General features: G+C 39.8%; 1 protein-coding gene across 5 annotated transcripts in view; it reads left to right on the top strand.

Moving 5' to 3' along the window:
- Positions 1–343: 343 nt before the first annotated feature.
- The window catches only part of Lrba (LPS responsive beige-like anchor protein), a 615,537-nt gene continuing 588,133 nt past the window's right edge, over positions 344–27,747 (top strand). For 3 of the 5 annotated variants that reach the window (XM_074041269.1, XM_074041267.1, XM_074041264.1), the window contains exons 1-2: positions 804–921; positions 1,207–1,629. In XM_074041269.1, the coding sequence (XP_073897370.1) occupies positions 1,414–1,629 (216 nt within the window). In that variant the 5' untranslated portion in view covers positions 804–921; positions 1,207–1,413. Of the gene's footprint in view, positions 593–803; positions 1,021–1,206; positions 1,630–27,747 lie in introns of those variants that run through there. The other 2 variants (XM_074041265.1, XM_074041266.1) reach the window with 2 other exon arrangements.

The raw sequence follows: 27,747 nt of genomic DNA, 5'->3' as shown, positions 1-27,747 counted from the left end.
GTGTACTTCTCCAAGTTCAAGAAGACACCTTGACAACGTGGGACGGGTTCCCAAGAGGGCTAGACACCTGCGGTAACCTAACAACCGGAGCGCTAGCCAAAGCACCTTTCTAGATGGGGGGCTGGGGGGAAAAGACGAATCGGCCTGGGAAAGGAAAGGTGAGCACCCGTCCTTCCAGGAAGCGCGTACCTAAGCGCCCCCGCGCTCCCGCGGCTCCCCGGCCCCCTCGCCCGCGCGCCCGCGCGCCCGCGCGTCCCCATCTCCGCCTCGGCGCCCGCCCGCCCCGCGCGCCCCGCGCGCTCCGCGCACGCGCACGCCGCGCCCGGCAGCCGTCGGCGCTGTCATGGCTGCCGGGAGCAGCTTCCGCGGGCACGGGGACCGCCGCGCGAGCTGTGGCGAGGCAAGCCGTGTCAGCAGCAGCCTCACCCGCCGCAGTAGCCTTAGTGGCGGTGTCCCTACACCCCGAATCAGCTGCTTTTGCAAAGGCTGAGCGGTGGCAGAGGGGCGGGGCGGGCCGGGAAAACGAGGAGTTTGGGGAGCCGCGGACTCCCGGGGAGCGGACTAGGGAAACCTGGAGGCTGCGTGCGACCAGGTGTAGTGGCCTCGCCCTCGTCCTTGTCGCTCCTCGGCCGCCCCCTCCCCGCCACCACACACACCTTCCTCCCCCTTCTATACGCCTCTACCTCCCCCTGACCCCCTCATCCCCGGTCCCGCGAGCCTCAGGTGCCCGGGAGGTGCTCACTCCCCGCTCCCCACCCCCCCCCATGGGCCGAGCGCCGCGCGGAGTCGCCGCCCCCGTCCCCGCCTTTTCCTGCCCTGGATCTCCGCCGCCACCTCCGGCTCCTGCGCCCCGGCAGGGGAGGACGGGTCCCGGGCTCCGCGTGAGGAGGAACTTTCTACCCCCTCCTCCCACCTCCCGAGGTAGTCCGGGGTCCCCTGCTGTCCCCGGGCCCCTCCTCTCCCGCGACAGCGTCTCTCCCTGTGCACCTGTGAGGAGGCTGCGGGCGCCCGACCTGCGAGGTGGGGGAGGGAACCTGTTCCCGGGCCTCCCGACGCCTGCGCGGGACGCACTCGAGGGGGAGCGGGGGCTGCTGCTGCCGGGGGCCTCCAGAACTTACTTTATCCACAGTAACTGTTTTCCACCCCAAGCCCCCAAGCCCCCAAGCAAGATCTAGACTATTTAACAGATATTTAATCTTCCAATAGGGTTTGGCGTTGTTGTCAGCCTCCGGGAGAGAGATTGGACATATTCCCTAAGAGGAGGGCGACGCCAGGGACTTGGCGCAGCCCCTGCTTTTGGGGTCTGTCCTCAAGTTGGAAGAGGGACCCTCATCGTCGAGCGTTGCGTGTATCGTCTTTATTACTGGTTGCTGTCCCAGGGTGTCTCCCAGTTGTCCTTCCTCGTGAGCTGCCATGGCCAGTGAAGACGATCGTGTCCCTTCCCCGCCACCAACAGGTGATGACGGGGGAGGTGGAGGGAAAGAAGAGCCCCCCACGGAAGGGGGTGCGTTATCTCTGAAGCCCTGGCTCCCCATCAGGGGCATCAGGATGAAGTTTGCCGTGTTGACCGGGTTGGTTGAAGTTGGAGAAGTGTCCAATAGGGACATTGTAGAAACTGTCTTTAACCTGGTAAGTAGATAAATATTTTATAAGCGTATACTGTTCTCGGGGACTTGGGGAGCAAGACGTTAAGGCTGGAGTTAGGTGCTTCACTCATACTGAACTGACATGGATGGACACACAAAATTCTATTTGACCTCAATGAAACAATTTCTTTTCTTTTTCAATTGAAAGGGAATTATGCGAATTTTGATGTTCAGGTTTTGTGAAAGCGGACAGATCACTTTTGTGCTAAGGAAATAAGTGTAGCTATGGAAGTTTTTTTGGGGGTGGCGGCAGTGAGGTTTCTGTAATTCTTTTTTTCTGGGCCTGTGTGTTTAACCCTGCAGTTCTTTCTGACATTTTAACAAATAAGTTCTTGTGGCTTTTTTTTGGACTAGAGAAATAATGTAAGTTTTTGAGTCTTCCCAAGTTATGTTTTTTCCTACATGGTGAGTCTTAAACACAAATTCCTAATAATTGTGCTAATGAAAGATTAATTTGTTGCAAGTTTTATTGCTAGAAACAACCAACAAAAGTTAAATTTTGGGATGAATGTAGGATTACACTGAAAGCAATCCTGTAAGAATTGAATGACAATTTGGATTGAGGGAGGTATGTTATAATCTTTGCCTTTTGTAAATTCATTCTAGCAGTCTATGAATTGAATGTTATTTCTAAAAGGTGGATATGAGACACTTTCTTTTTTTCCCTATTCTGTTAAAGTTTATTAGGAAAGGAAGACACTTCCAAGAGACTGAAAACAGGTGATCTCTAGAGAGAGAATGAGAATGACCAGTTACCTTTTTTTCGGTGGTACTGGGGTGTGAACTCAGGGCCTCACAATTGCTAGACAGGCACTCTACCTCCTGAGCCACTCAGCCAGCCCTTTGCAGTACTGGGGTTTGAACTGAGGGCCTACACCTTGAGCCACTCCACCAGCCCTTTTTTTGTGATGGGATTTTTTGAAATAACGTCTTGTGAAACTATTTGCCTGGACTGGCTTTGAACCATGATTCTCCTGGTATCTGCCTCTTGAGTAGTTAGGATTACAGGTGTGAACCACTGGGGCCCAGCTCAGTTACCTTTAATGGAGACTTTGTAGGTTTCTTTATTCCATCCTCTGTTGCTTATCAATTTAAAGAATCAAAAGGGAATTTGGCTGTGAAATACTTCCCCTGTTCCACTCACCTCGAAAGGTAATGTACATTGCTCCCGATATGAAAGTGCAGTAGTTGTAATAACTATTTAGCACCGTTCCCTTTTCGTATTTTCAAGGTTAGACGTGTTTTATTCTAGGGCAGTTAATTATTTCCTTCCCTAGACTTTTACTCCTAGTCTGGCCATTTGCAATACAGCCTCTAGAGTAAGAAAATAGCTGGATGAAATTCATTTACGTATGGAGTATGAAAACTTTGAACAATATGGTATTTTCTACCAGGTTGTATTGGGAGTTTATGAATAAATACTCCCAGATACACAGATCTTGAAACTGTGTATTATGGAAATGTTCAAGTATATATAAAATAGCATAGTGAGCTCTGATATTCATCATCCAGCTCCAACAGTTACCAGCATTTTGGAGATCTTGTGTGTGTATGGGGCTTTCATCAGTGAGTCTTGAGATAAACTGCAGATCTATTCCTTTACTTCAGAAGAGAGACTTGAAAACTTTTCTTTCTGATTTTCTTTTCCTGACCTCGTGTACCTTAGATGATATGTAGAAGTCTGTGTAGTGATAGGCCATAATCAATTGCTTGTGTGCAGAGACACAGCATTCTTTGGCAGAAGGAGGATTCAGATTCCCGTGTTGTATGGGGGTGGGTGACCAAACCTGAGTCATGTGCATTTTTATCATTAAAGAAAATCTAAATTCCATAGCAATAGTGTGCTTGCATACTGCTTAGAAGTGTAGCTGGTAGAGATAACCAGGTCACTGGTTAAGTCCTTCACAGTTGCATGTTTCCGGGTAGTAGATGGCAGGCTGAAAGAGAGGGGAATCTGCTCCGCTATGCCCCCTCTTCATCATTCTCTTCTCAGGCATGGCATGGGAAAGTTGCTGAGGGAATTGGATACAATTCTTCTGTTTTCATTGTTCCTTAAAATACTTTCATGATCACCCATGGTCACTCTTTAGACAGTCATGGGCATTGACATGAAATGAAAATGTTGGGAACCTGGTTAGCTATCTCAGTGTTGTTAGTCTCGCCACACCTAATCATTTCCTAATTAATAGTTGTCAGCCTATCAGTCAGTTTTATTCTAATTAAAGAAGGAAAGTACTTTAGAAAATGTGACTTTTTTTTTTAAAGTTACTGCCATCTACTCTCTGCCAGGCAGTGGGCCAGGTGTTTACATGAGTTTAACTCTTCTCTGAACAACTCTTTTAGTATATATCGCATTTTATAGATGAGAAAACTGAGGCACTGAAAGGTTCAGTAGAACTGCCTACAATTTGACAGTTCTCAGAATGGTGGCCTCTTTGGGGTACACCTGCCTCATGTGTGGATATAGGGTTATTTGTTTCCATGAGCAGGTATCTGTGCTTAGGCTTTGCTTTTCCCCAGTGTAAGGGCACTGCAGTCATTGGTCCTGCTAAATATTAATGGTGAAGGTTTTACCAGTAGATTTTATTTCTTTTTATTTAACTTTCAAATGCCTTTCAAAAACATTGTTTAAAAAAGACTTTAAAAGTAAGAAACATTTTTCAGGTCATGCAGTTGGTTTTTCATTTATTATGTGCAGGAAGTTGATTATTAACTTTTTTTTTCTTTCATACAGTACAGGTGATTAAAACTTCCAAAATTGTGAAAAGTAGGGTGTAAACAAAAGAATATGTAACATGGGTAAGTCATGGAGTATAATAGTATGAGCCTGACCTTTCCATCTAATTTAATTTATTACCAAGATCACTTAATCCTCATGTATGTTCCTTCTTCATAGCTAAATTTTTCATTAGTAAACATAAGTCATGTTTAGAGCTGCCATAATTTTTTCCTTCTATACGCATATTATTATTAAAGTAGAGCTATGTATGGCCCAGTCTAGCCTTGAACTTCTGGATTCAAGTGATCCTTCTGCCTCAGCTGGGACTATAGGTGCACACCACTGTGCCCAGCTAGAAATATATGTTCTAAAGATTGTTTTTTACCAATTAAATGTTAAATACTTTAAACAAATGTTTATACTGTTAAAATTAAACAACCTCCTCTAGCAGAGTTGTACAGACAGTAAGTGATAGACTATAGGGCTGGTCCAGAGCTGTCTATATAAAGCGCTGTCTTGCAACTGTGCTAATGCAGCTTGACCTCACTCTCTTACAAATCCCTTTGCAATTTATTATCCCTCTTACAATTTCTTTTGTGGATCTGTTTTATGGATAATTTTTTGATTATAGTACGCCAGTATAACCAAACATTTAAAACTTTTGGTCAACTTTTACATTTTTCTTATTGAAATTTAAAAGCATTTTCATCTTTTAGACCCAGAATAATTAATATATTGGCATGTATGTGGAACTGGATTCTGTTTAAGATTTCCACCAGGTATTTAAAGGTATTCAGTGGGGGTAGGGGATACAGCTCAGTGGTAGAGCGCTTGTCTAGCATGCATAAGGCCGTAGGTTTGATCCCTAGCACGGCAAGAAAACAAAGTCTCTAAGATTATTCAGTGGTATTTAATTCAAGATTAGTGTTTCCCATGAGTTGATCACTACATGTTTTCATGATATTTTGTTTGTTTAAAAAATAACTGTTGTCTTTTTTTCTTTTTTGGTGGTATTGGGGCTTGAACTCAGGGCCTCATCCTTCCTAGGCAGGCACTCTACCACTCGAGCCACTCTACCATCCCTCTTTTTTTAAGTGTTTTTTTTTTTTTTTTGTGGTACTGGGATTTGAACTCAGGACCTACACCTTGAGCCATTCCACCAGCCCTTTTTCGTGAAGGGTGTTTTTGAGATAGGGTCTTGCGACCTATTTGCCCAGGCTGGCTTCAAATCTTGATCCTCCTGATCTCTGCTTCCTGAGTAGCTAGGATTACAGGTGCGAGGTACTGGTGCCCAGCTTTTTTTTTAGTTTTTTGAGACAGGGTCTCTCTGTGTAGCCCAGAATATCCTCAAGATATTCTTGCCTCATCCTCCTGAGTGTTAGGATTACAGCATGCATTTTTATCCCCAGCCTGTGACTTTTAAATTAAAACGTTAAAGCTTAAAAGATGGAATAAGCCAGGTGTTTGTGGCTCAGCCTGTTATCCTTGCTTCTGGAGAGGCTGAGATCAGGAGGATCTTGGTTCAAGGCCAGTCTGGGCAAATAGAGAACCCCCTGCCCCCACCATCTCCAAAATAACCAAAGCAATATGGACTAGAGGTTTGGCTCAAGCAGTAGAGTGCCTTCTTTGCAAGCATGAAACCCTGAGTTCAAATCCCATTCCTACCAAAAAAAATCCCCCAACAAAACATGGAATAAAATTTTTTATTACCCATTATATGGCATATGACACATGTCCTGCTAAATAACTATGGTACAAACCATTGATGCATAGAAGAGCTGAGTAGACTATATGAGGTTTCTGTTCGTGTTGACTACACAGAGTACACTTTGTGGATTTAAGGCCATATCTGTTCTGTTCTAGATGATTGTTTTCTTGTAGTCACATGGGCTGAATACTGTCACATCCTGTGATTTTTCAGGAAAAATTAGAAATCTAGATTTAAAAAATGACATTTTAATTAATTAATATGTGCATACATTGTTTGGGCCATTTTTCCCCCCTGCCCCCGACCCCTCATCTAAAAATGACATTTTTAAATGTGAAATTAAGACTGGGCATTGTAGCTTAAGCCTATAATCCTAGCTACTTGGGAAGCAGAGAATGGGAGCGTCACAGTTTGAGGCCAGCCTGGACCAAAAGTTTGCAAGACCCCGTCTCAGCCAATGATTGGGCACAGTGGTAAAAGCCTGTCTTCTCAACTGGGAAGCACAAATAGGAGGACTGAGGTCCAGGCCAGCTCAGACATAAAGTAAGAACCTGTCTGAAAGCAAATCAACACAGAAAGGCCAGGAAGTGTGACTGTGTGATAGAGTGCCTGCTTGGTAAGCACAAGGCCCTGGGTTCAAACCCCAATACTACCCCAAAAAAGTGATATTAAAGTGATATTTAGAAATATTATGAGGGCTACATAAACTCATAGGTGGTTACTTCTCAAGCTTTTACATGAACTTCCATTGGAAAGGTTTTTTAACTTGTGTTTGTATCCAGAATTATTTCCTCTGTAATTCCTGTTAATCATACATTTAAGGATTAAGAGTAATCCATTCTAGAAACCTGCTTATGAATGTGCTTTCTGCACCTACCCCCATTCAACTTGTAACTTGTGTTATAAATAAAAGAAAACTTGAACTGGTTTGAGCACAATAAAAAGGATTTCTGGGTTCATTACCTGCAAGTTCAAAGGTAGGGCAAGGCTTACAGTATCACAGTCCTATTAAAGACCCAATTTCTTTCTTTCTGTGTTGCTTCTGCTCTTTCTCTGAGGCAGGTCTCTCTGTGGCCCAAACTGTCCTTGAACTCATGATCCTGCCTGCCCCCCAGAGCTGGGGGATAGCTGTGTACCGCCAAGCCGTCTGCTTTGCTTTTGTTCTGCTCTCTACCGTTTCAGCTTTAATCTTTTGCTGTTCTCCTTATGGTTGTAGTATGGTTGCTAGATGGGGCAGTTGGGGCCACATTTTTTTTTTTTTTTTTTTTTTTTGTGGTACTGGGGCTTGAACTCAGGCCTGCACCTTGAGTCATTCCACCAGTCCTTTTCTATGAAGGGTTTTCTTGATATAGGGTCTTGTGAACTATTTGCCTGGGCTGGCTTCGAGCCGTGATCTTCCTGATCTCTGCCTCCTGAGTAGCTAGGATTACAGGTGTGAGCTACTGGTGCCTGGCTCCACGTGTATTTTTATTCACATCTTTTAGGGGAAAGAGAGCCTCTCTGTTCCATGTTCCAAATTAATTTGGACTGCTGACCACTGACTATGGCCATTGAAGTGTGCTGACTGGCTTAAGCACCATGCATATTTTCCACATACAATTCAGTGATTTTTAGCAAATTATTACAGAGTTTTGCAGTCATCACCACAATATAATTTTATTTTATTTTTACAATCTAATTTTAGAACATTTGCATCTGGTGTTCAAGATATTTTATACTTTCAGTTCTTTCATTTAGGTCTGTGATCCATTTTGAGTTTTGTTGCCAGTACTGTGGTTTGAACTCAAGGCCTTGAGTTTGCTAGGCAAGTGCTCTACAACTTGAGCCACAAACCCAGTCTAATTATTCACCTTTTTTTTTTTTTCTGAGGGTGTCGCAAGCACCTGTTGGTTCAATTGAGTACAGAGAGACAGTACTCAGGAGACTCTTATTTCAGAGGACAGGGTTTTTATTCAAACACATTCACAGGGCACTTTCCTATGGATCCTAATGCCTGTCTCTGTTACCCTAGCCAGCCAGGAGTTACTCAGACCTTACCCCAAGTCTTGCTCACCGTGGGAGGTCTTCTCAGCTGATGAGGGGGGCATAGCTGTGCCCCAGGGGATCCTCACAGCTGCCTTCAATGCAGGTCCAGTTTCACGGTTCACCGGCGACGCCCAGTGGTTGTGGGGAGAAGGGGCACGCTCACAAGTGGCAGCTGCCTCTACATCAGGGCCTCGGGACGGACTCTGATGGCGTGGTCTCCGATGGGCAAGGAGGCGAGCGTGGTTTTGGGTTCTGGCCTGAGTTTATATACCCTGTGGTGACCTCACTACCTTGTTATCCGCACTGTCACCTTAGGGTTGGCTTGTTTGTGTATCTGCCACCACCTTAGGATTGGCTTATTAGCATATCAGCCTGTCATACTCCAGTTGGTTTCTAAGTCCTAACACACACTAGCTAATGCTTCTTATTTCAACAATTTTTCATACTTTTAACACAGTACCATTCATCAATACAACAACAGTCTTGTATGTGTTCACCACAGAGGGTTACTGGAAGTCATTTTGAGTTTTGAATGGTGTGAGATAAGATAAAGAGAACAGAGGCCTGGCACAGTGACTCACACCTATAATCCTACCTCTGTGGGAGGTGGAGATGAGAGAATAATGGTTTGAAGCAAGCTCTGGCAAAATGTTAGTGAGACCCAATCTCAAAAAACAAGTCAGGTGTAGTGGTGCTGCATATAATTACAGCAGTGTGGGAGACTAAGGTAGGATGATTGCTATCTAAGGCTACTTGGGCAAAAAAGCACAAGACCCTCTCTAAAAAATAACTTAGAATAAAAAGTGCATGGCTCAAGTGCTAGAGTGCTTGCCTGGCAAGTGTGAGGTTCTGAGTTAAAAACCCCAGTGATGCAAAAAAAACTTAAGAGAAAAGGTCTAAATTCATCTTTTTATGTGTGGTTATTTGATTTGTGTACCAGTAGCATTTGTTAAAAGGCTGTTTTTTCCTCACTGGATTGCCTTGGCACCTTTGCTAAAAATCAGTTGACTATAATTGTAAGGATTTATCTCAGTGGTTACCTGTTTTTTTTTCCCCCAGAGCTGGGAATGGAACCCAGTGTCTTGCCTGTGCTAGGCAAGTGCTCTACCACTGACCTACCCCTCAGCCCTGGGCACTTGGTGCTTTCCCAATGATCTGCATGTCTCTTTTTACACCAGTACCAAATTATGTTGGTAGTTTTGTAGTCAAGTTTTGAGATAAGGAACATATGTATGTCCTCCTTGTTCTTCTTTTTCCAGATTGTTTTGGCTATACTAGGTCCTTTGCATTTCCATGTGCATTTTAGATCAGCTTATCTGTTTTTGTTAAAAAAAAAAAGTAAGCTAGGATTTGGTAGGGAGTGCTGAAGCTGCAGATCACATTGGAGAACTCTTACTCTTCAGTCTGTGAACATTGTTGTGAGTGTCAAGTGCTCCATTTATTTAGTCTTCCTTCACTTTTTTTTTTAAAGCAATTTTTGACTAAACCTCTTCTTTTGTTGCTATTATTAAAGTGTTTCTGTGGGCATATATGTGCACACACACATACACACACACACACACACACACACACACACATATATTTTGATTAATTAATTTATTTTTGAGACAGGGTCTTGCTGTTTAGCCCAGTCTGGCTTTGAACTTTCTATACTCCTGCCTTAGCTTTTTGAGTCCTGCGACTGCAGATGTAATCTGTACTCAGCTTTGTAGGCACTAAAATTTCAGAAGACTGGTAAGTGGCTCAAAGCATGTGAACCTTTGTATAGGTCATGAGTAGATATTGTTAGATTTTTTTTTTCTTAATGATGACAGTTTAAAGAAATTTTGGTATATTTGATACATTGTAACAACTTTTGTAAAAATCACAATGTACCCCCACCCAGCACAAGTTAAAAAAAAAAAAAGAAATTTTGGCAAATTAATGAAATTTTAAAACCTATATGTAGTTTTAAAATTTTTGTATTTAAATTTAAAGTTTTTAATGTTTCATACTTTTGATAGTTTTGGCACACTCCCAAATTGTTTCATTTTACTCTGAGATATCATTGGGGAATGAGAAATTGAGACTTTTTTTTTTCCTGTTTAAGAATTAATAGAAAGTAGTCAGGTGCCAGTGGCTTACACCTGTAATCCTGTGGTTCAAAGCCAGTTCTGGGCAAATAGTTCTGAGAGACCTTATTTTGAAAATACCCAACCCACAAAAGGGCTGGCAGAGTGACTCTAGTGGTTAGACCTCCTGCCTAGCAAGTGTGAGGCCCTGAGTTCAAACCCCAATGCTGGGGAAAATAGAAAACTAAGTAAACTTTTTGTTCTCATAGTGACCTAGCTAAACTAATCCAAGTATCTATCTATCTATCTATCTATCTATCTATCTATCTATCTGTCCATCCATCCATCTACCAGTCATCTAATCTTGTCTGGCAGTTGTGGGATTTGAACTCAAGGCCTTGTGCTTTCTAGGCAGGTGCTAAACTACTTGAGCCATGCCAGTAGCAATTTTTACATTTTAGGTATTTTTTGAATAGATTCTCTTATTTATGCTGGGGCTAGCCTGGACCTTGATCCTACTATTTATGCTTCTGGTGTAGCTGGGATGACAGGCACGTGCTTAGCTTTTATTTGTTGAGATGTGGTCTTGCAAACTTTTTGCCCAAGCTGGTCTTAAACCTTGATCCTCCTGATTTTTGCCTCCCAAGTAGCTAGGATTATAGGTATGAGCCTCTGTGCCAGGCCTTAATTTTTTATAAAGTGCCTTTTCACATATATTCTTAAAAATATTTTGAAGTAGTTTTTGTATGTTTGAGATGACAATGTCCACAATACATTTTTTTTTTATTGTTCATATGTGCATACAATGCTTGGGTCATTTCTCCCTCCTGCCCCCACCCCCTCCTTTTTGTTTCAGATTACATAGATGCACCATAGGTGTTTTACTTGTCTTTTTTTTTTTTTTCCTGGTTTTACTGGGGTTTGAACTTAGGGCCTCATGCTTATGAGGCAGGCACTTTACCACTTGAGTACTCCACCAGCCCTTTTTTTGTGTTGGGCATTTTTGAGATAGGTTTTTGTCAACTATTTTTCAGTCTGGTTTTAAACTGCAGTCCCCCTGATTTCTTCCTTGTGAGTAGTTAGGATTATAGCCTGAGCCACCAGCACCTCACTCATTTGTCTTTTTTACTGCCAGAACTTTTCACACTCCAGGTGTTAAGACTCAGGTGCACTGGCATATGCCTGTAGTCTTCAGCTACTCAGGAGTCTGAAACAGGAGTATTGCTTAAGCCTAGATACCGGGGCCAGCCTGAGAAACATATGGAGACTAAAACTGTTGGTTCAGTGAAAATGTCTTAATCTTTCTTTTAAGTAAATTATGTAAGTGTTAGGAAGCCTGGCTCCTATTATTCTTTCCTGCTTAAGGTATGTCGTTAAAACCTTTAGGCATATATATATATGATCTATCTATCTATCTATCTATCTATTTATTTTTAATTCTATATCTATCTATATATTTTTAATTCTTATAAAGGTATTTGTCAGGTAGCTGCTTGTGCTTTTCCTTTTTTTTTTGGTCTTTTTCGTGGGTCTGAGGATGGAACCCAAGGCCTTGCACATGGCGGGCACGTACTCAACCACTTAACTCATGCCTCCAGCCTTTTTTGCTGTGTTTTTGAGATAGAGTTTCACATTTTTGTTTAGAGCTGGCTTCAGATGTTGATCTTCCTACCTAGGCCTTCCTCAGAGCTAGGAGTGTACCACTGTGCCCAGCTTATTTGTTGAGCTGGGGGTCTTACCACCTTTTTTTTTTTTTTTTTTTTTTTTAAGAGCAACTGCTGGAGTTTGAACTCAGGGCCTCAGGCTTGGTAGGCAGGCTCTCTTACTACTTGAGCCACTCCACTAGTTCAACCTTGAGTTTTGATCCTCCTGAGTAGCTAGGATTACAGGCGTGAACCACCATGTCTATCCTTGAAATGTACTTTGTGAAGAAGGGAACCTCTTCTCAATGGAGGTTTTAGAACTGGCATATTGGGGATTTTTTAGTGTGATTTCTTACTTTGAATAGGAAGTTGGACACCAAGTGACTTCTAGGATTATGTGACTATGTGATGTTCATGCTCTAGGTTTTGCTGTCTGTTTTGTACCTTGGTGTTTCCATTTATTTCTTAGGCTTCTTTTGGCCAGACACCACATCAGTCTCTTAGTGGTTTATGTTTTGTGTTCTATAAGAATTGTGGCTTAGAGAGTGCTAATATTAAGTCTCAAAGCTATGAGAGTTTCAAATAATTTGACCTCTGATGAGGATATTGCTTTTTATTTCTAGTGAGAATACTGCTCTCATGAAGTAATATAACTATAGTGTTTTACAATATAGCTTATATGATCATTGTGTTTTAGTATCTTAAATAGTATCTCAGAGTTTATAAATTATATAAAAAAATTTTATACAAAGCATTTTAAAATGTTGATTTAATGTTAATACACAAAACTTAACAGTATTGATAGTAATACGGTAATTTCAAATGAGATGTCAAGTTACATTTGAGTAGGTACCAATTTAAAGAGATTCATTGATATCTAAAGTGGAGAAAAATAATTACTAAATAAGATATTATAAAGCTGTTAGGAAACTGTTAACATTACTACCAACTCATTTTCTTAGACTGCTGTGAAATTACTAATGAGGCAGATACAAAGTAATTTTCCTTGAGCTTGGTGACATCTTGTTAGTGGTGGAAGTGTAAAGCAGATAATTTTGTATGTTGGCATAAAGCATTTGGTGGACTTGGGGTCCTTACTTTCTTTTGAAGCTATTTTGGTAATTTTTGTTTTCAGTGATGATAAAGTGCTCTGTGGCTCTTGAGGTAACAGTATATTGGTAATTGATACGGTTTTGAATTGAAGTTAATTCATTATTTGGCTTTATAATAGATAGCAGCAATAGTTAAGATTTATTGAGTGCTTTATCATGTCCCAGGTTCTGTTTGGTATGTGTAGTAACCTAGCTTTCTTTTTTTTTTTTTTTGTGGTGTGATTGAGGTTTGAACACAGGGCTTCCTGCTTGCAAAGAAGGTGCTCTACAACTTGAGCCACACCTCTAGTTCATTTTGCTCTGGTTATTTTAGAGATGGGGTCTCTTGAACTGTTTGTCTGGACTGGCCTTGAAGTGAGATCCTCCTAATCTCAGCCTTCCAATTAGCTAGGACTACAGCTGGAGCCTATCTTAAAAGGTAATAATAATAGGGCTAAATCTCTGCTGGTATTATCACCTTTATATCACAGTCGTTTTCTTGGTACTAACACTGAAGCTTGTACTTTTTACCTGGAGATTCAGGTTTGGCAGGGTTCATTCTTTCGCTTCTGAGAGAGAACATTTTTATCAGTAATGAAAATCTGATCTAAGTATATTTAACTTAATTAATTGTTTCAGTGTAGAGAAGAAATGTCTTTGCATTTTCTCCGTGTGTTTTTGCAGTTTGTGAAATACTTGATGTATAGAGAAAGCTTAGTGTTTTATTTATTTATTTTTTTTCTTTTTTTGGTGGGGCTGGGGTTTGAACTCAGGGCTTCATGCTTGCAAAGCAGGTGGTACATGGCTTTGGCCACATCTCCAGTCCAGTTTGCTCTGGGTATTTTGGAGATGGAATCTCTCCAACTATTTCCCCGGACTGTCTTGGAACTGTGATCCTGCTAATTTCAGCCACCCTCCATAGCTAAGATTACAGTCATGAGCCACCGGTGCTGACTAGTATGGTAGTGTTGAGAGTCATAACCAGGCACTATTTTGTGTTAATGGTAAGTAAACAAGTCTGTAAGTTTCCCAGTCTTCTTGAGGCCTTTGTTTATGGCTAAGGGTTTCCCTGGCCTCCATGGGAGGAGATGATCTCTGTGCTACTCTGCTCTTTAGTAGCTCTGTGGGAGGCACTTGAAAACAGACTTAGTAGCCACATCATAGTATTGATTCACTTGTGAATGATGAGACTGAGGCTCAAAGAGAGTTAGTAACTTGAACCTACTGCTGAAAAGGTAACATGGTGGTACATGCCTGGAATCCTAGCATGATAGAGATGGAAGCAAGAGGATTATGAGTTTGAGGCTTGACCTACACAGTGAGAACTTCATATAAAACCAAGGACTGGGGTTATAGCTCAGTGACAGAGTGCTTGCCTAGCATGTGCTGGGTTCAGTCCCCAGCACACACAAAAAAAAAACCAAAACAAAACTTCCACTTGAGCTCTTAACCACTAGGCTATATATGGTGTATAATAGTAAAGAGCCTTAAATATGAAATAGTGGCTTATGGCATCTTTCAGTCATGTAATTGTATAGCAAGTCTGGAAAGGCAGCTTGATGGTTTACACTGTACTCATATTTGCCTTATGGAAGGTAGGTGTTTTATGTTTTTCTTTAAATAACTTAAAATGTGTGTTAGGAAAAGGGAGGTTTTAATGAATATAATATTTAAATTGGATGGACCTAATGACATACTTCATTATTATACAAGACTTGGAGTTTCCTTTTATTTTCATGGTTAAGATTTAGGTGGCTTGGCTCCCAAGATTGAAATGTCTTTGTATGTTAGTCCTGTAAGAAACGAATTTGGACTAGGGTATAGCTCAGTGGTAGAGTGCTTGCCGAGCATGTATGAGGCCCAGAGTTTGATCTCTAGTGCCATTAAAAAAAAAAAAAAAAAAAAAAAAAAGAAAACAGAAAAACCCTGGAATTTTAATAATCTTTTTTTCTGACTTTTATATGCTGACCCCCATTAATAGAAAGGGATAATGTTTTTATTAATCAGTTTCAGAAGCGAATGACAGGTGTCATGTTTAGTGTTTGTCATGGTCTGCTACTGGGCCTCCATTATTGCAATGTCCTTTTCCTTGAAGTTGACTTGCTCCCATGATAGATTTGCTCAATTAAGTTATCATACATTCAAATTTATAGGAAAAGATGATTCTTCTTATATAGGTAAAGATGTAAATTTAAAAAGGGTTTACACTTAAATTTTCAAGTAAAACATTTATTTTAAGAAATTAAAGAATCAACTATGAAAATAATTTTAAGGTGGAATATTTTTATGTATTGCTCCATAGGTTTTCCCAACTGATAGTTACACTTACTTTTAAGACAAATCTTGTCATGGATTCTGGGGCCCTAACTTGTACATTGCCATCCCATATACTATGCCTAAGCTGTACAGAGCTTTTTACATTTCTCCAGTAGGTCCTTTTTGACACAGCTCTGTGCTTTCCCATCAGCTGTTCTCTCTGCTTGGATGCTTTTCTTCCTTCTCCACTTGTCATTGTCATGCTTATAACTTTAAGACATAGCTTATATACTTTCTTCTCCAAGAATCCTTTGCCCCACTGTGAGATAGATTTTGTTCTTCACCCTACCCCAGAACTTTTTCCATAACATTATGGCATGTACTTAGTTCTTTTTGTTATTTTAAATGAAAAGTAATGAAAAGGTCTGGTAGAGATGAACCATTTTGGGTTGTAATACACATGTGCATGGAAGCAATGCTAGGAATCTCTCTCTATAGCTATCCTTATCTCAACTAGCAAAAACGCTTTGTCTTTCTTATTATTGCTTATGTCTTCTCTTAACAAAATTGGAGAAGAGGGTAGAGCAGGTTCTGCCTGGAAGCCAGGGGGGTGGGAGGAGAGGAAGGGGGCAGGGGGACAGGGGGGAGAAATGTCCCAAACAATGACACATATGAATAAATGAATAAAAAGTGAAATGGCACATATGAATAAATGAATTAAAAAAAAGAAAAAACAATGTATCTGTTTATTTTTGTTGTCCTGGGGATTGAACCCAGGAACTTGTACACACCAGGCAAGCAATTTAGCATTGAGCTATACCTTTCCCCTACCTATTTTTGTTTCTCCCACTAGACCATGAGCTTGAAGGCAGAGACTATAGGTTTTGTCACCTTTTTAAAGTCAGGTTTATTAAGGTATAATTTATGCAAAACAAATTTTACCCTTTTTAGGTGTACATGTTTTATATGATCATGTAAATCACCATCTCAGCTGATATGTAAGATATTTCCATTGTCTCAAAACTTTCCCTGTGTCTTCTGTAGTCAGTCACTCTCTGATCTCTAGCCTCTGGCAACCACTGACCCCTGTTGTTTTGTATTTTCCAGAATGTCAGTAAAAGTGGCACCATACAGCAGGTAGCTCTTTCTCTCTCTCTCTATTTTTTTTGGCAACACTGGGTTTTGAACTCAGGGCCTTATGCTTGCTACTCATGGACTTTACCACTTGAGCCACTCCACCAGCCCACAGGTACCTTTTGTGACTAGCTGCTGCTTTTTTTTTTTTTGGTGGGTTTCATGCTTACAAGGAAGGTGTTCTAATCATATTCATATCACTTGAGCCATGTGTGACTAGTTTCATAAACTTAGTACACTGCACTCAAAATTTCTCCATGTTGTTGCATATATTGATCCTCCCTCCCTCCTCCACCCCTCCCTCTCATTCTCTTCCTTTTCTTCCTTCCTTTCATTGCAACTTGTTTGTCTAGTTTCCAGGTAGTTTCTATTGGCCATTGTAGATAAAGCTGCCCAAACTATTTGTATACAGGCCTTTGTATGGACATATTTTCATTCGTCTTGGATAAATAGCTGAGAGTGTGCTTGCTTGCTTGCTGACTGGCTTATGTGGTAAATGTATGTTTAGTTTTATAAGATTCTCAAACTTTTCCAAAATGACTCTAGCATGTTGTATTTTTCTATCAATAATCTATGAGAATTCTAGTTGTTTTTCGTCTTTGCCAGCATTTGGTATTGTCACTCTAATGACAACCCCCCTCCCCCATACTAGGCAAGTGCTCTACCCCAAGCTACCACCAACCCCAGCCCTCTTAATTCATTTTTGAGTCTGCCATATCTAACAGCTTCTGGTGTATTCACGATGGAATAATATAGCATTTAATTGACTTTGCCCTGCAGGTGTCTTGTGCTGCTGGGCATCTTGACTTGCTCACTTCAAGCCAGGTAATTTTTAAGCCATAAAGGCGTAAGATTAAGACATAAAGATAAGAATTATACTTCAGCTGTTTCTGTGGTTGAAGTAACATTCTATAGTAATTGTACCACACATAATTAATTTACCCACATTCGTTGGTATTATTGCTTAGTTCTCTCATAGAGCATGAATTTAGTGAATTACTTAAAATAGTCTTGTAAATTTTCCTCTTAAGATTTCTGTCCTTGAAATGGTTATCTTTTCCCCTTTCTTCTCTTTGCTAATCTTAAAGATTAGTCTTTTCACATTTCTTAACATGTTATGGCTGGGGGAACCTTAGAATTAATGGTTTAGCCCTCTTGGGTTTAGGTGTAGTGGTTCATGCCTATAATCCCAGCTATTTAGGATTGTGCTCTGGCCTGGGATTGAGGCTGACCTGGGCAAAAGTATGAGGCCCTATCTGAAAAACAAACTAAAAGCAAAAGGACAGGGTGCCCCCACCCTGGAGGGGCACGGCTCCAGTATTAAAGTGGTTGCCTAGCAAGCATACGGTCCTGAGTTCAATCCCCAGTAATACCTCACCCCCATTTTTTTTTTAACCTTATTTTTTAGTTGAGGAAATTATGGATGAGACATGCCTCAGATAGGCCATCTGGTTAGGGACAGAGCTGATTCTGAATCCAATTCTCACACATTTCTTCTTTTCTTAGACCTGGATTGCTTTCAACGGAATGAATCAAGTTTTTAATATTTTATTTTATATATGGGGATTTTTTTTTTTTTTTTTGTGGCAGTGCTGTACCTGGACCAGGGTCTAAGTGCATGTTAGGCAAGCCCTCACTTTACCACTGAGTGAACTTCTGCAGTCTTTGTCATTTTATTTTGAGACAGAATCTCTTTAAGCTGCCCAGCCTGGCCTCAAACTTGTGATCCTCTTGCCTCAGCCTCCTGAGTAGCTGGTATTTTGTTATCCCAGGGTAAGGTATTTGCCACATTACACTCAGCCTCATAAATCAAGTTTTATAATTCTTTTTATTTCAGACAAAATCTTTGTATTGTCTCTTACCTTTTTTTCAGATTTACACTCAAAAAGCTCAGTGTAATTATAGTTTTTAATATGCTGTTCTCAACCAGTTATTTCCTTCTGAAGACTAATGGTAGAATTAGTGTTTTTCTGTTGTCATATAGACAAATTAAGGAACTAGAATTTTGCTAGTTTAGACATAAGGAGGTGAACAGGGATTTTTTGAGATCTGAATGTTGCAGGATGGCTCAGGTAGAGAGATGGGGTACCAAAGCTCACAGGAAGCAAGTGTTTTAAGCAGGCCTGCAGCAACTCAGCAGATTCACATCCAAAGGCTGAGCCTCGAGAACAAAGGGGGCTTCCTTATATACCATTTAGAGCAGGTTACAGAAATGGGGGTACAGCCTGTCCCATACATGGTCACATGCTATGTCATTGTTTACTTTAACCTCTGGGGCGAGGTGACACTTCTTTGATCTCACCCCTGGTGACATTCCTCAAATCTGGTTTTTCTTTGTTTCACTATAGCACTCATCTCTCATTATCACTCATTCTCTTCCTTCTCCCTCCCTGCCTTCCTGCTATACACATACTTTAAAAAAGAATTTTCATTTCAAAAACTATTACATTTTGAAGCCTGCCATAACACTGGAGGGTTGGGGTAATGTATTTGTGCAGTGAACTTGCAATATAAAGAATATTTGCTAAATTCTTCTAGATAACAAATATAAACTGAAACTTTAATTATGCTGTGAAAACTTCAGAACCTTTTTTTTTTTTTTTTGTGGTACTGGGGCTTGAACTCAGGGTCTTCACCTTGAGCCTTTCCACCAGCCCTTTTGGTGTTGGATATTTTTGAGAAGATAGGGTCTTGTGAACTGTTTGCCTGGGCTGGCTTCAAACTGTGATCCTCTTGATCTCTGCCTCCTCAGTAGCTAGGATTATAGGCATGAGCCACCAGGGCCTGGCTCAGAACCTCTTAATCTTAACTTGTGGTTAGATGACTAAATCAGGGTTTAGGTAAGTTTTGATATGTGTGTGTCTATACATACATATATATGTGAAAACATGTATATATAGATAAAATACATATAGGGGTTTTATATACAAATTCCCAGCAGGAGGAGGGGGAGGGAGAAAGGGAGGGTGAGAGAGAGGGATGAGAGAGAGAAAGAGAGATACAGAGATACATGGACACCAAAGAGAGACTGTGTGTGTGTGAGTGTGTGCATGTGAGCACTGGTTAGTGGCATGATTGAAATGGGATATTTTTCTTTGGATTTCAGTCCCTAAGATATCTACCTTTACAGTGTAGATAGTAAGGGATTGGTTAGAGACTATATTTTAGAGGTTCAGGACTTTGAGCTACAGCAAAATATATAATGCTTACAGATACAAAATAGCAATATATTTTAAAATACAGTTGTATTTTTTCTTGGATTTTTTTTTTTCCCACACTGGGTTTTGAACTCAGGGCCTCATGCTTGCTAGGCAGGCGCTCTACAGCTTGAACCATTCCACCAGCTAAAAACAGCTTGTCTTTTTCTCTTCTTCCTTTCTTCTTCCTTTCTCTCCTTCCCTCCCCTCCCCTCCTTCCTTCCTTCCTTTCTCTCTCTCTGTCTCCCTCCCTGCCTCCCTTTCTTTTGTTCTTGAATACTGTTGTAATAGTCTTTTACTTTGTGGTGTTTTCTAGAAATTGTGTTCTCTCATTTTGTTTTTCCATACTGTATTAATGCAGTGGTGATTTTTTTTTTTAAACTGTTATATTGCCCTTTTTTCCTTCTCCCTTTTTCTCTTTTCCCCTCTCTTCTTTGTCTGTGAATCTCAGTTCAGTTCCTATTTGATTTTTTCTCTTGGTTCTTTTTTGTGAGGCCTAGCCTCCCCTTGAGGCAGTGATCCTCTTGCTTCTGCCTTCTGAATGCTGGAATTACAGGGATGTGCCACCATGCATGGCTTCTGTATGATTTTTTTTTTTAACACAGAATATCAGATCTTTTATTCTGTGTGATCTTAACCAAAAAATTCACTTCTGATTCTCAGTTTTCTTTTTGGTAAAATAGGACTGGCTGGGGGTATAGCTCAGTGGTAGACTGCATGTCTAGCTCAGTGGTAGAGTGAAGCCATGGGTTCAATACATGCACACACACACACACACACACACACACAGAGAGAGAGAGAGAGAGAGAGAGAGAGTGAGAAAAAGAGAAATAGGGCTGTTTCTGTCTTTCAGAGTTCTTTTTTTTGAGGAGGGGAGGTACTGGAGTTTGAACTCAGGGCTTTGTGCTGCTAGGCAGGTGCTCTACTGCTGTACCTTTAGACCAATACGTGTGTTTGTCTTTTCTTCCTCCCTCCCTCCCTCCCTCCCTCCCTTTTTCCCTCCCTCCCTTTTTCCCTCCCTCCCTCCCTCTCTCTCTCTCCTTTTCTTTTTTGGTGGTACTAGAGTTTGAACTCAGGGCTTTGTGCTTGCTAGGCAAGAGCTATACTGTTTTAGCCATGCTTCCAGTCTTCAGAGTTCTCAGTGAGTCAAAACACCTAAAAGGCACTTGTTAAAGCCAATAAGCATGCCCATCTCAATTTTTGTCTATATATATGTGTATATATACATATATCTACATATTTTTTCTTTTGGTGGTCCTGGGATTTAAACTCGGGCCTTCGAACTTGAAAAGCAGGCACTCTATAGCTTGAGCCACACCTCTAGCCTTTTTTTCTTTCTTTTTTTTTTTTGGGGTGGGGACAGTACTGGGGTTATGAACTCTGGGTCTCATGCTTGCTAGGCAGGTGCTCTACCATATGAGCCACTCCGCCAGGCCTCCAATTTTTGAGTTTAAAGTTTGACCAACTATCAAGCATACTTCGTTAAAAAGAAAAAAAGTTACCATGGAAAATTCAAAACTACACAAAAGCTTGAAAGGACACCAATGTATCTGTCATCTAACTTTTGTCTTTGTCAGTGTTCTTTTTTTTTTCACGTTACATTAATCATATTATGACATTTGTATGCTTGCTTTCTTTGACTCTCTGTGATTTGCTCCTTGGACTTAGAAGACTTTAAATGTTGAAGAACTATTTTCTAGAAACTTAAAATTTGCTGCCAAAGTGTTTATAAAATTGATGGGATACTATCCATGATATGTTGAATATAGTAGTAATGTGTATAATAATAGGACCCAGTGCTGTGATATTCTCCGAGTGGTGACATTTTGCTTCTTTGACTCCTCAGATAACTTTGGATTTAAAAATGTCCCAGGTTGTTAGAGTCAGTGGCTCACACCTGTAATCCTAGCTACTCAGGAGATACAGATCAGGAGGAATGAAGTTCAAATCAGCCTGGGCAAATAGTTTGTGAGACCCCAGTGCTTCAAAACAAAAAAAAGGTCCAAAGTCTCTGTGTGCATACATATAGATATATACATAATATAGTTTTACTAATGTAAGATATATATGATTTTACTAATATAAGATAATGGTTGCTGATTTGTTTTTGACATTATAAAGTTTTCAATAAGAGTAAAGTTGTTCATTGGTATTTTTGTTCTATCTGGTGGAGATTTATGTGAATACATTAGTAACAGGGAATGCATTAGCATTCTTAATATGCCTTATTGTAATTTTGGTTTTGAGAAAGATGTGTGTGTGTGTGTGTGTGTGTGTGTGTGTGTGTGTGTTTTAGTGGTACTGGGTTTTGAACTCAAGGCCTCACCTTTGCTAGGCAGGTGCTCTACCACTTGAGCCACTCCACCAGCCCTTTTTTGCGTTGGATATTTTCAAGATAGGGTCTCGAGAACTATTTGCCTGGAACTGGCTTTGAACTGCAATCCTCCTGATCTCTCTTTCCTGAATAGTTAGGATTATAGGCGTGAGACACTAGCATCCTTCCGGCTCGGTGGATTTTTATTTTAGCTTCTGTCATTACTGGAGGTGGGGTAAAATAATCCTAACTGCACATCATAGTCCATTGCAGCCCTGAGAGCTGCTAATCATTGAACTGTTGCATAAGTTAAGTTCTTATTTCTGTCTGAAAGTGCCAATTAATTGGTTATGGATGAGAAAAGGCCTTCCTGTATAAATTTAAAGATGTGAAAACTTGCATTGCGACAGAATTTGAAGAATAATTTTGTCTGGGGTAAGTCAAATTTGGATTCTAATGAGTATGTTTTCAGTTGGCTTCTTTGCTCTCTGGCCCCACAGGATATATTGTTGATTGGTACATCCTGTTATTTTTTCTGTCATTTAGAGTCAGGTGAAGTTTCCACAGAGTCCCATTCTCTACATCTACCTGTATCTGGAAGAAGTTGTCCATGTTGTTCCCTCCCCGCCCCCTTGCCCCTTTTCCTTGGATTCTGTATTCTTTTGGAATTGGCATTCTAGCTCAAGTAAAAAGGCCTGTAAAATCTTTCTTTGCAGTCTCCACATGGTGGGGTTAGGTCAGTCTCTATTTTGTTTTCCTAAAATGTTTGCTACTTCAGTGGAATAAAAAAAAACAATTCACACAATGGCTTTGATGATTGACTTGCAAAGTTGCTATATCAGTCTATTTCATTCCTTTTATTTTAAGCAGTTACTAATTTTACCAGATTTAACTACTTTTTAAAAATTTCAGATCATGTTTTAGTATTATCTTAGTACTATGTACATTTTAGGCTTGTCTTAATCATGAATAATATCATTGATTAGGAAATAAAATAGAAAATTACTGTATTATATGTGAATTATAGCATGTTGGTTACTTAAAACTCTGCTTTGCAAAGAAGTTTTCTGTATTTAGTTTAATATATACTTAGAAAATTGATGGTCAGAGGCTGTAAAAGAGTTTAATTAAAGTTTCAGAACTACAGCCAGGTATGATGGGGTATGTTGGAGTTTTGGAGGCCAACCTGGCCTACATAGTGAGAGATGGTCTCAAATTATAGATAGACATAAACAAAACAGCAAAAGCCCTTTAAGAGCTACTAATTTCTAATCCGAGTATTGAGCTCTTAAAAAAATAAAGATTACAAAACCAGCACTCTTTTATCTTTTTTTTTTCCCTAAGACCAACTCTTTTATGTTGCTCTTGTTCTGTATTAGACAATGATAATCAAGTAGTGTAATTCACCAGTTTTACTTTCCTTTGCTGGATTTTTTTTTTTAAAGAACATAATACTTGGGTGTATAAAACACATTTTTGTCCTTAGAGTTTGAGTCAGCTTTACAAATCTCTGTAGGTGGTATTTTGTTCATTTAATTATGAAGTGTTATTCAATATTTTTTACATTAGCTAAAATGTAAATGATTTTGGAATTTCTTTTAGGGCTGCATTTTGTTTGCTAGTTAAGAAATTATAGATTTCTCTTCATTATACCTGTTACTACTAAATTTAAACTAGTGGAATGTTTCCTTTCATATCTTTTATATTAAATTTAATCTGACTTAGTCCCTTGTACAGTTTTTAGGTTCTACTTACCCAAAAGCACTGTAGATAGATGTTTATTTCCACATTGTAAATAATTCAGGTAAATTTGTTATTGTAAAAAATGTACTCTTGTACACTTGAAATGTGTCTAGTTGTAACATTTATGCACTTAGTATACTGAGAAAAAAATTGATGTTGGTTTAGGAATTGGAGTAGTAAAGAATCATTTGGGCTGGGGCTGGTGGCACAAACCTGTAATCTCAGAACTTGGTAGGCTGAGACAGGAGGAACTCTAGTTTGAGGCCAGCCTGTGCTACATAACAAAACCCTTTTTCAAAAACAAGCCAAAAAGAGTCATTTGGGCTGTTAACTGTAATTCTTGCATTTCTCTTTTCCCCCAACAGGAGGATGTAAAAATGTGTCTGTGAAACCATGTCAAACTCTAACATTAGAGTTCAACATATATTAAATTTTTATCTTATCTAAAGTACTAAATAAGAAATATAAACTACAGTTTTCATAGACTGTACTAACATAATTTAGTTACTTGGATTTTGCAAGTTCCTTGGTGGAACTTATCTTGTAGGATGTGTTTTGGGAATAAGCATGAGTTTATATTTTATCTGCTATTTTACAATAGAAGGATTCTTAGACTTACTGAAAACAAGTTCGCTTTCTGAGGAATGAGGTAGCTAAGCACATAAACTTGAGTGCTATGGAGTTTGAATGCTGGTAGCAAGCACAGTTTTATTACCTGAAAGTGCTGTTGACACACAAGATGCAAACACTACTGGAAATTTATTTGGGAAGTTCAAGATACATAAAATAGAAAATGTACATGTTGGCATGTGAAGGTAGTCCAGTATTTTAGGTTGAAGGTGTACCAGATTGCTGTTTTAATTTTTAGTGGAGGATGCCATGTCAGTTAAGAAACTGTAAGCCAGATGTGGTGGTACGTACTGAAATCCCAGCAGTACTCAGGAACCTGAGGTAGGAGCATTTCAAGTTCCAGACCAGCTTGGGCTACATAGTGAGACCCTGTCTCAAAAAAACCAAAAACACAAAACAAAAGACAGACAAACAAAGATTAATGCAATTCAGAAAGAATTGGTTTTAAAGCTAATTTTGCCACTTTCAAACTGAATAAAACCTCATCTAAATCACTTGATCACTCTCAATCTCATTGTGAATAGGGATAACAAATCTTTTCAATTGACTATGGCATTGTGTGTTAGCTTACAAGTTTTTAAAATTGTATGTTACTTTAACAATGTAGAACATAGTAAAAACATTGAAAACATAGGTCAACACAAAAATATAGGAATGTTTATAGGAGCATTTTTGTTGTTTTGGCAGTATTGGGGTTTGAACTCAGAACTTTGTGCTTGCTAGGTAGGCACTCTACCCTTTGAGCCATGCCTGTAGCCCTTTTTGGGAGTCTTGATTTTTGCCCAGGCCGTCTTGGTCTGCAATTCTCCTGTTTTAAGCTTTACACCATCATTGGGCTGACAAGTGGGCATTGCCATGCCCAATTTTGTTCCATTGAGATGGGCTCTTGCAAACGTTTTTGCCCAGCTGTCCTAGAACCTCAGTCCTCCTGATATCAGCCTTCAGAGTAGCTTGGGATGACAGGTGTGTGCTGCTACCCTCAGCAATTGGTTGAGATGGGAGTCTTGTGAACTGCTTGCTGGGCTGGCCTTGAACCACCATCCTTCCGATCTCAGTCTCCCAGGTAGGTAGGACTACAGATGTGAGCCACTGGTGCCTGGCTAGCAGCATTGTTTATGTTGTCCCAAAAACATACACAGCCCAAATGTCTATTGATTTATGATTGGATAAATAAAACGTATGTGTTCATGTACTACAGTATTATTCTGGCACAAATAGGAACGAAGTATGGATATATACTATACCATGAATGAACTTTGCAAACATTATGCTAAATCAAAGAAGCCAGTTATATAAAAACCCACATATTGATCCCATTCATATGAATTTCATTTATATGCAATGTTCAGAATAGGCAAATCCATAGGGAAAGAAAGTTAGTGGTTTCCAGGGCATGGGGAGAGGCAAAATGACTACTAATGGCTGTGAGATTTGTTTTTAGAGCGATGAAAATGTTTTAAAATTAGGTAATGGTGATGGTTGCACAGTTCTGAATATACTAAAACCCATTGCCTGCACACTTTAAAAGGATAAGTTGCTGATATTCAGATTATGTTTCATGAAAACTCTCACAGAAATGGAAAAAGGAGAATTGAACTAGCAGCTTATTTTTGTGGAATAGCCTTGTCATTAGGAATTGTACTTAGGTCTATATTCTCTTAGTTGAAGATAGAGATATTTTATGCATCTTGGTATGGTAGAAACTAGCATGTGCCTGTCAGTAAATATTTATAGCCTAAAACAATAAGAATTTGCCTAGGGATTGGGGTGTAGCTCAGTAGTAGACCATGAGCATTAGTAAAGCCCTGGGTTCTGTCCTCAGTGGGGAAAAACAAAGAATTTGCCAGTTGTGTAATTTGGAGCTTGTCTTGTCTGTAAAATGCAGGTTAAATGGTACTTCATAGGGTGGTTCAGTGTCTTCTGCACTGAGGCTAGTACCTCAGTCTTGCTCAGGCTGCTTAACAAATGCTTCAGTGAGGGTAGCTTGCACAGCAGTTTGTTTTTCACAGTTCTGGAGGCTGGGAATCCAAGATTGAAGTGCCAGCAGATTCTGGTTCTTGTGAATACTATTTTCCTGTTTGTAGATGGCTACCCTTTATTGTGGTTGATTATCCCTCACATGGCTAAGAGAGATTCTGTGTTTTTTCCTTTTCTTATAAAGGTATTAATTCCATCACAGGGGCTACACCTTCAAGATTTAATTCTGTCCCAGTTACCTCTGAAAAGGCCTTAGCAACAAATACAGGGATTAGGGCACATTTACTTTAGGGGATTGGGTGACACAAACTGTCTGTCCATAACAGCTACCTATTTATTCAGGGTCTTCAGACAGTGGTTATTGAGGGTGTGCTAGTGAGTTTGAAATCTAGCTGTCTGCTCTGGTGTGGGATTTTTTTTGTCAGTAGTCTTTCTAGAAGGGATGTAGTCTGTCAATTTATCAATCAGAGGAGGTATTTTTTCCTTTGATACTAAAATGTGGAAATTCTTGGTTTGGTACTGATTTACTTATTTTGCTTAGTCTCCTTTAGACCTAATGGCCTTGGGTTTTGGAAATGTGTCTGAACTTAGAAAAGACCCATCTAGTCAATGCAAATAGAAGGCTGTCCATATGTTGTGAACATAATTGTTTTTCATTTTCATGAAGTAGTCATAATAAAACTATTAAAATACTAACAACATCAATTTATTTTAGGTGCTTTTAGGAATCAAAACTTTTACTTTTCTAATCTCTTTAAGTTAGTGGTAGAAATACTTTGTCTTATAATTTATTTTCTATGTAGTATGTCTTTGATGGAATCTAATATTGTTGGAATCTGGAGGTCTTTTGGTTTTTTTTTTTTTTTTTTGGTCTCTTGGTTTTATTTCCAGTTATCATTTTAAAGTATTTATTTCTTAAATAATAAATTAATACAATATATTTACAAAGTTAGTAAGTGTAGTGTTTTTTTTTTTTTTTTTTTTTTGTAGTGTGGGGGATTGAACCCAGGGTCTTGTCTAGGCAAGTGGTTTGTCTCTGAGCTGCATCCCCAGCCTTTGGATTTTTGAGACAGGTCTTCCTATGCAGCTTAGGCTTATCTTGTATTTGCTGTGTAACCTTGGCTGACCTGGAACTTGCAATCTTTTTGCCTCTGCCTCCACCTTCCTATGTGCTGGGATAACAGGCAGTCACCAGCAAGCCCTACTGGATAGAGTTTTAAGCACTTTATATGCATTCAATTTTTACAGCGTTATGAAGTGTTTTCTTAACTAGGACCATTGTGTATGTTCCCAAACCATAGCTAAGCAACAAAGCCAGGATTCAAACTTAAGTATGATTCTGGATTGTGAGCACATTAATTTGTATATTTATTTAAGTTGGTTACATATATCATAATGCTTCTTTTTTCAATCTTTTAAAAGATATTTTTAACTTCCACATATGAGAGAAAACATGTGGTACTTGTCTTTCTGTGTCTGGCTTATTTTGCTTAACATGATGATCTCTACTTCTATCCCTTTTCCTGCAAATGATAGGATTTTTTTCTTTATGGCTGAGTAATACTCCATTTTTGTGTGTGTGTTGTATGTCATTTTAGCAATATTCTTCCTAT

The sequence above is a fragment of the Castor canadensis genome, chromosome 9 (genome assembly GCF_047511655.1).
Source record: "Castor canadensis chromosome 9, mCasCan1.hap1v2, whole genome shotgun sequence".
Classification (NCBI taxonomy): domain Eukaryota; kingdom Metazoa; phylum Chordata; class Mammalia; order Rodentia; family Castoridae; genus Castor; species Castor canadensis.
This window is presented reverse-complemented; position numbering and strand designations above follow the sequence as displayed.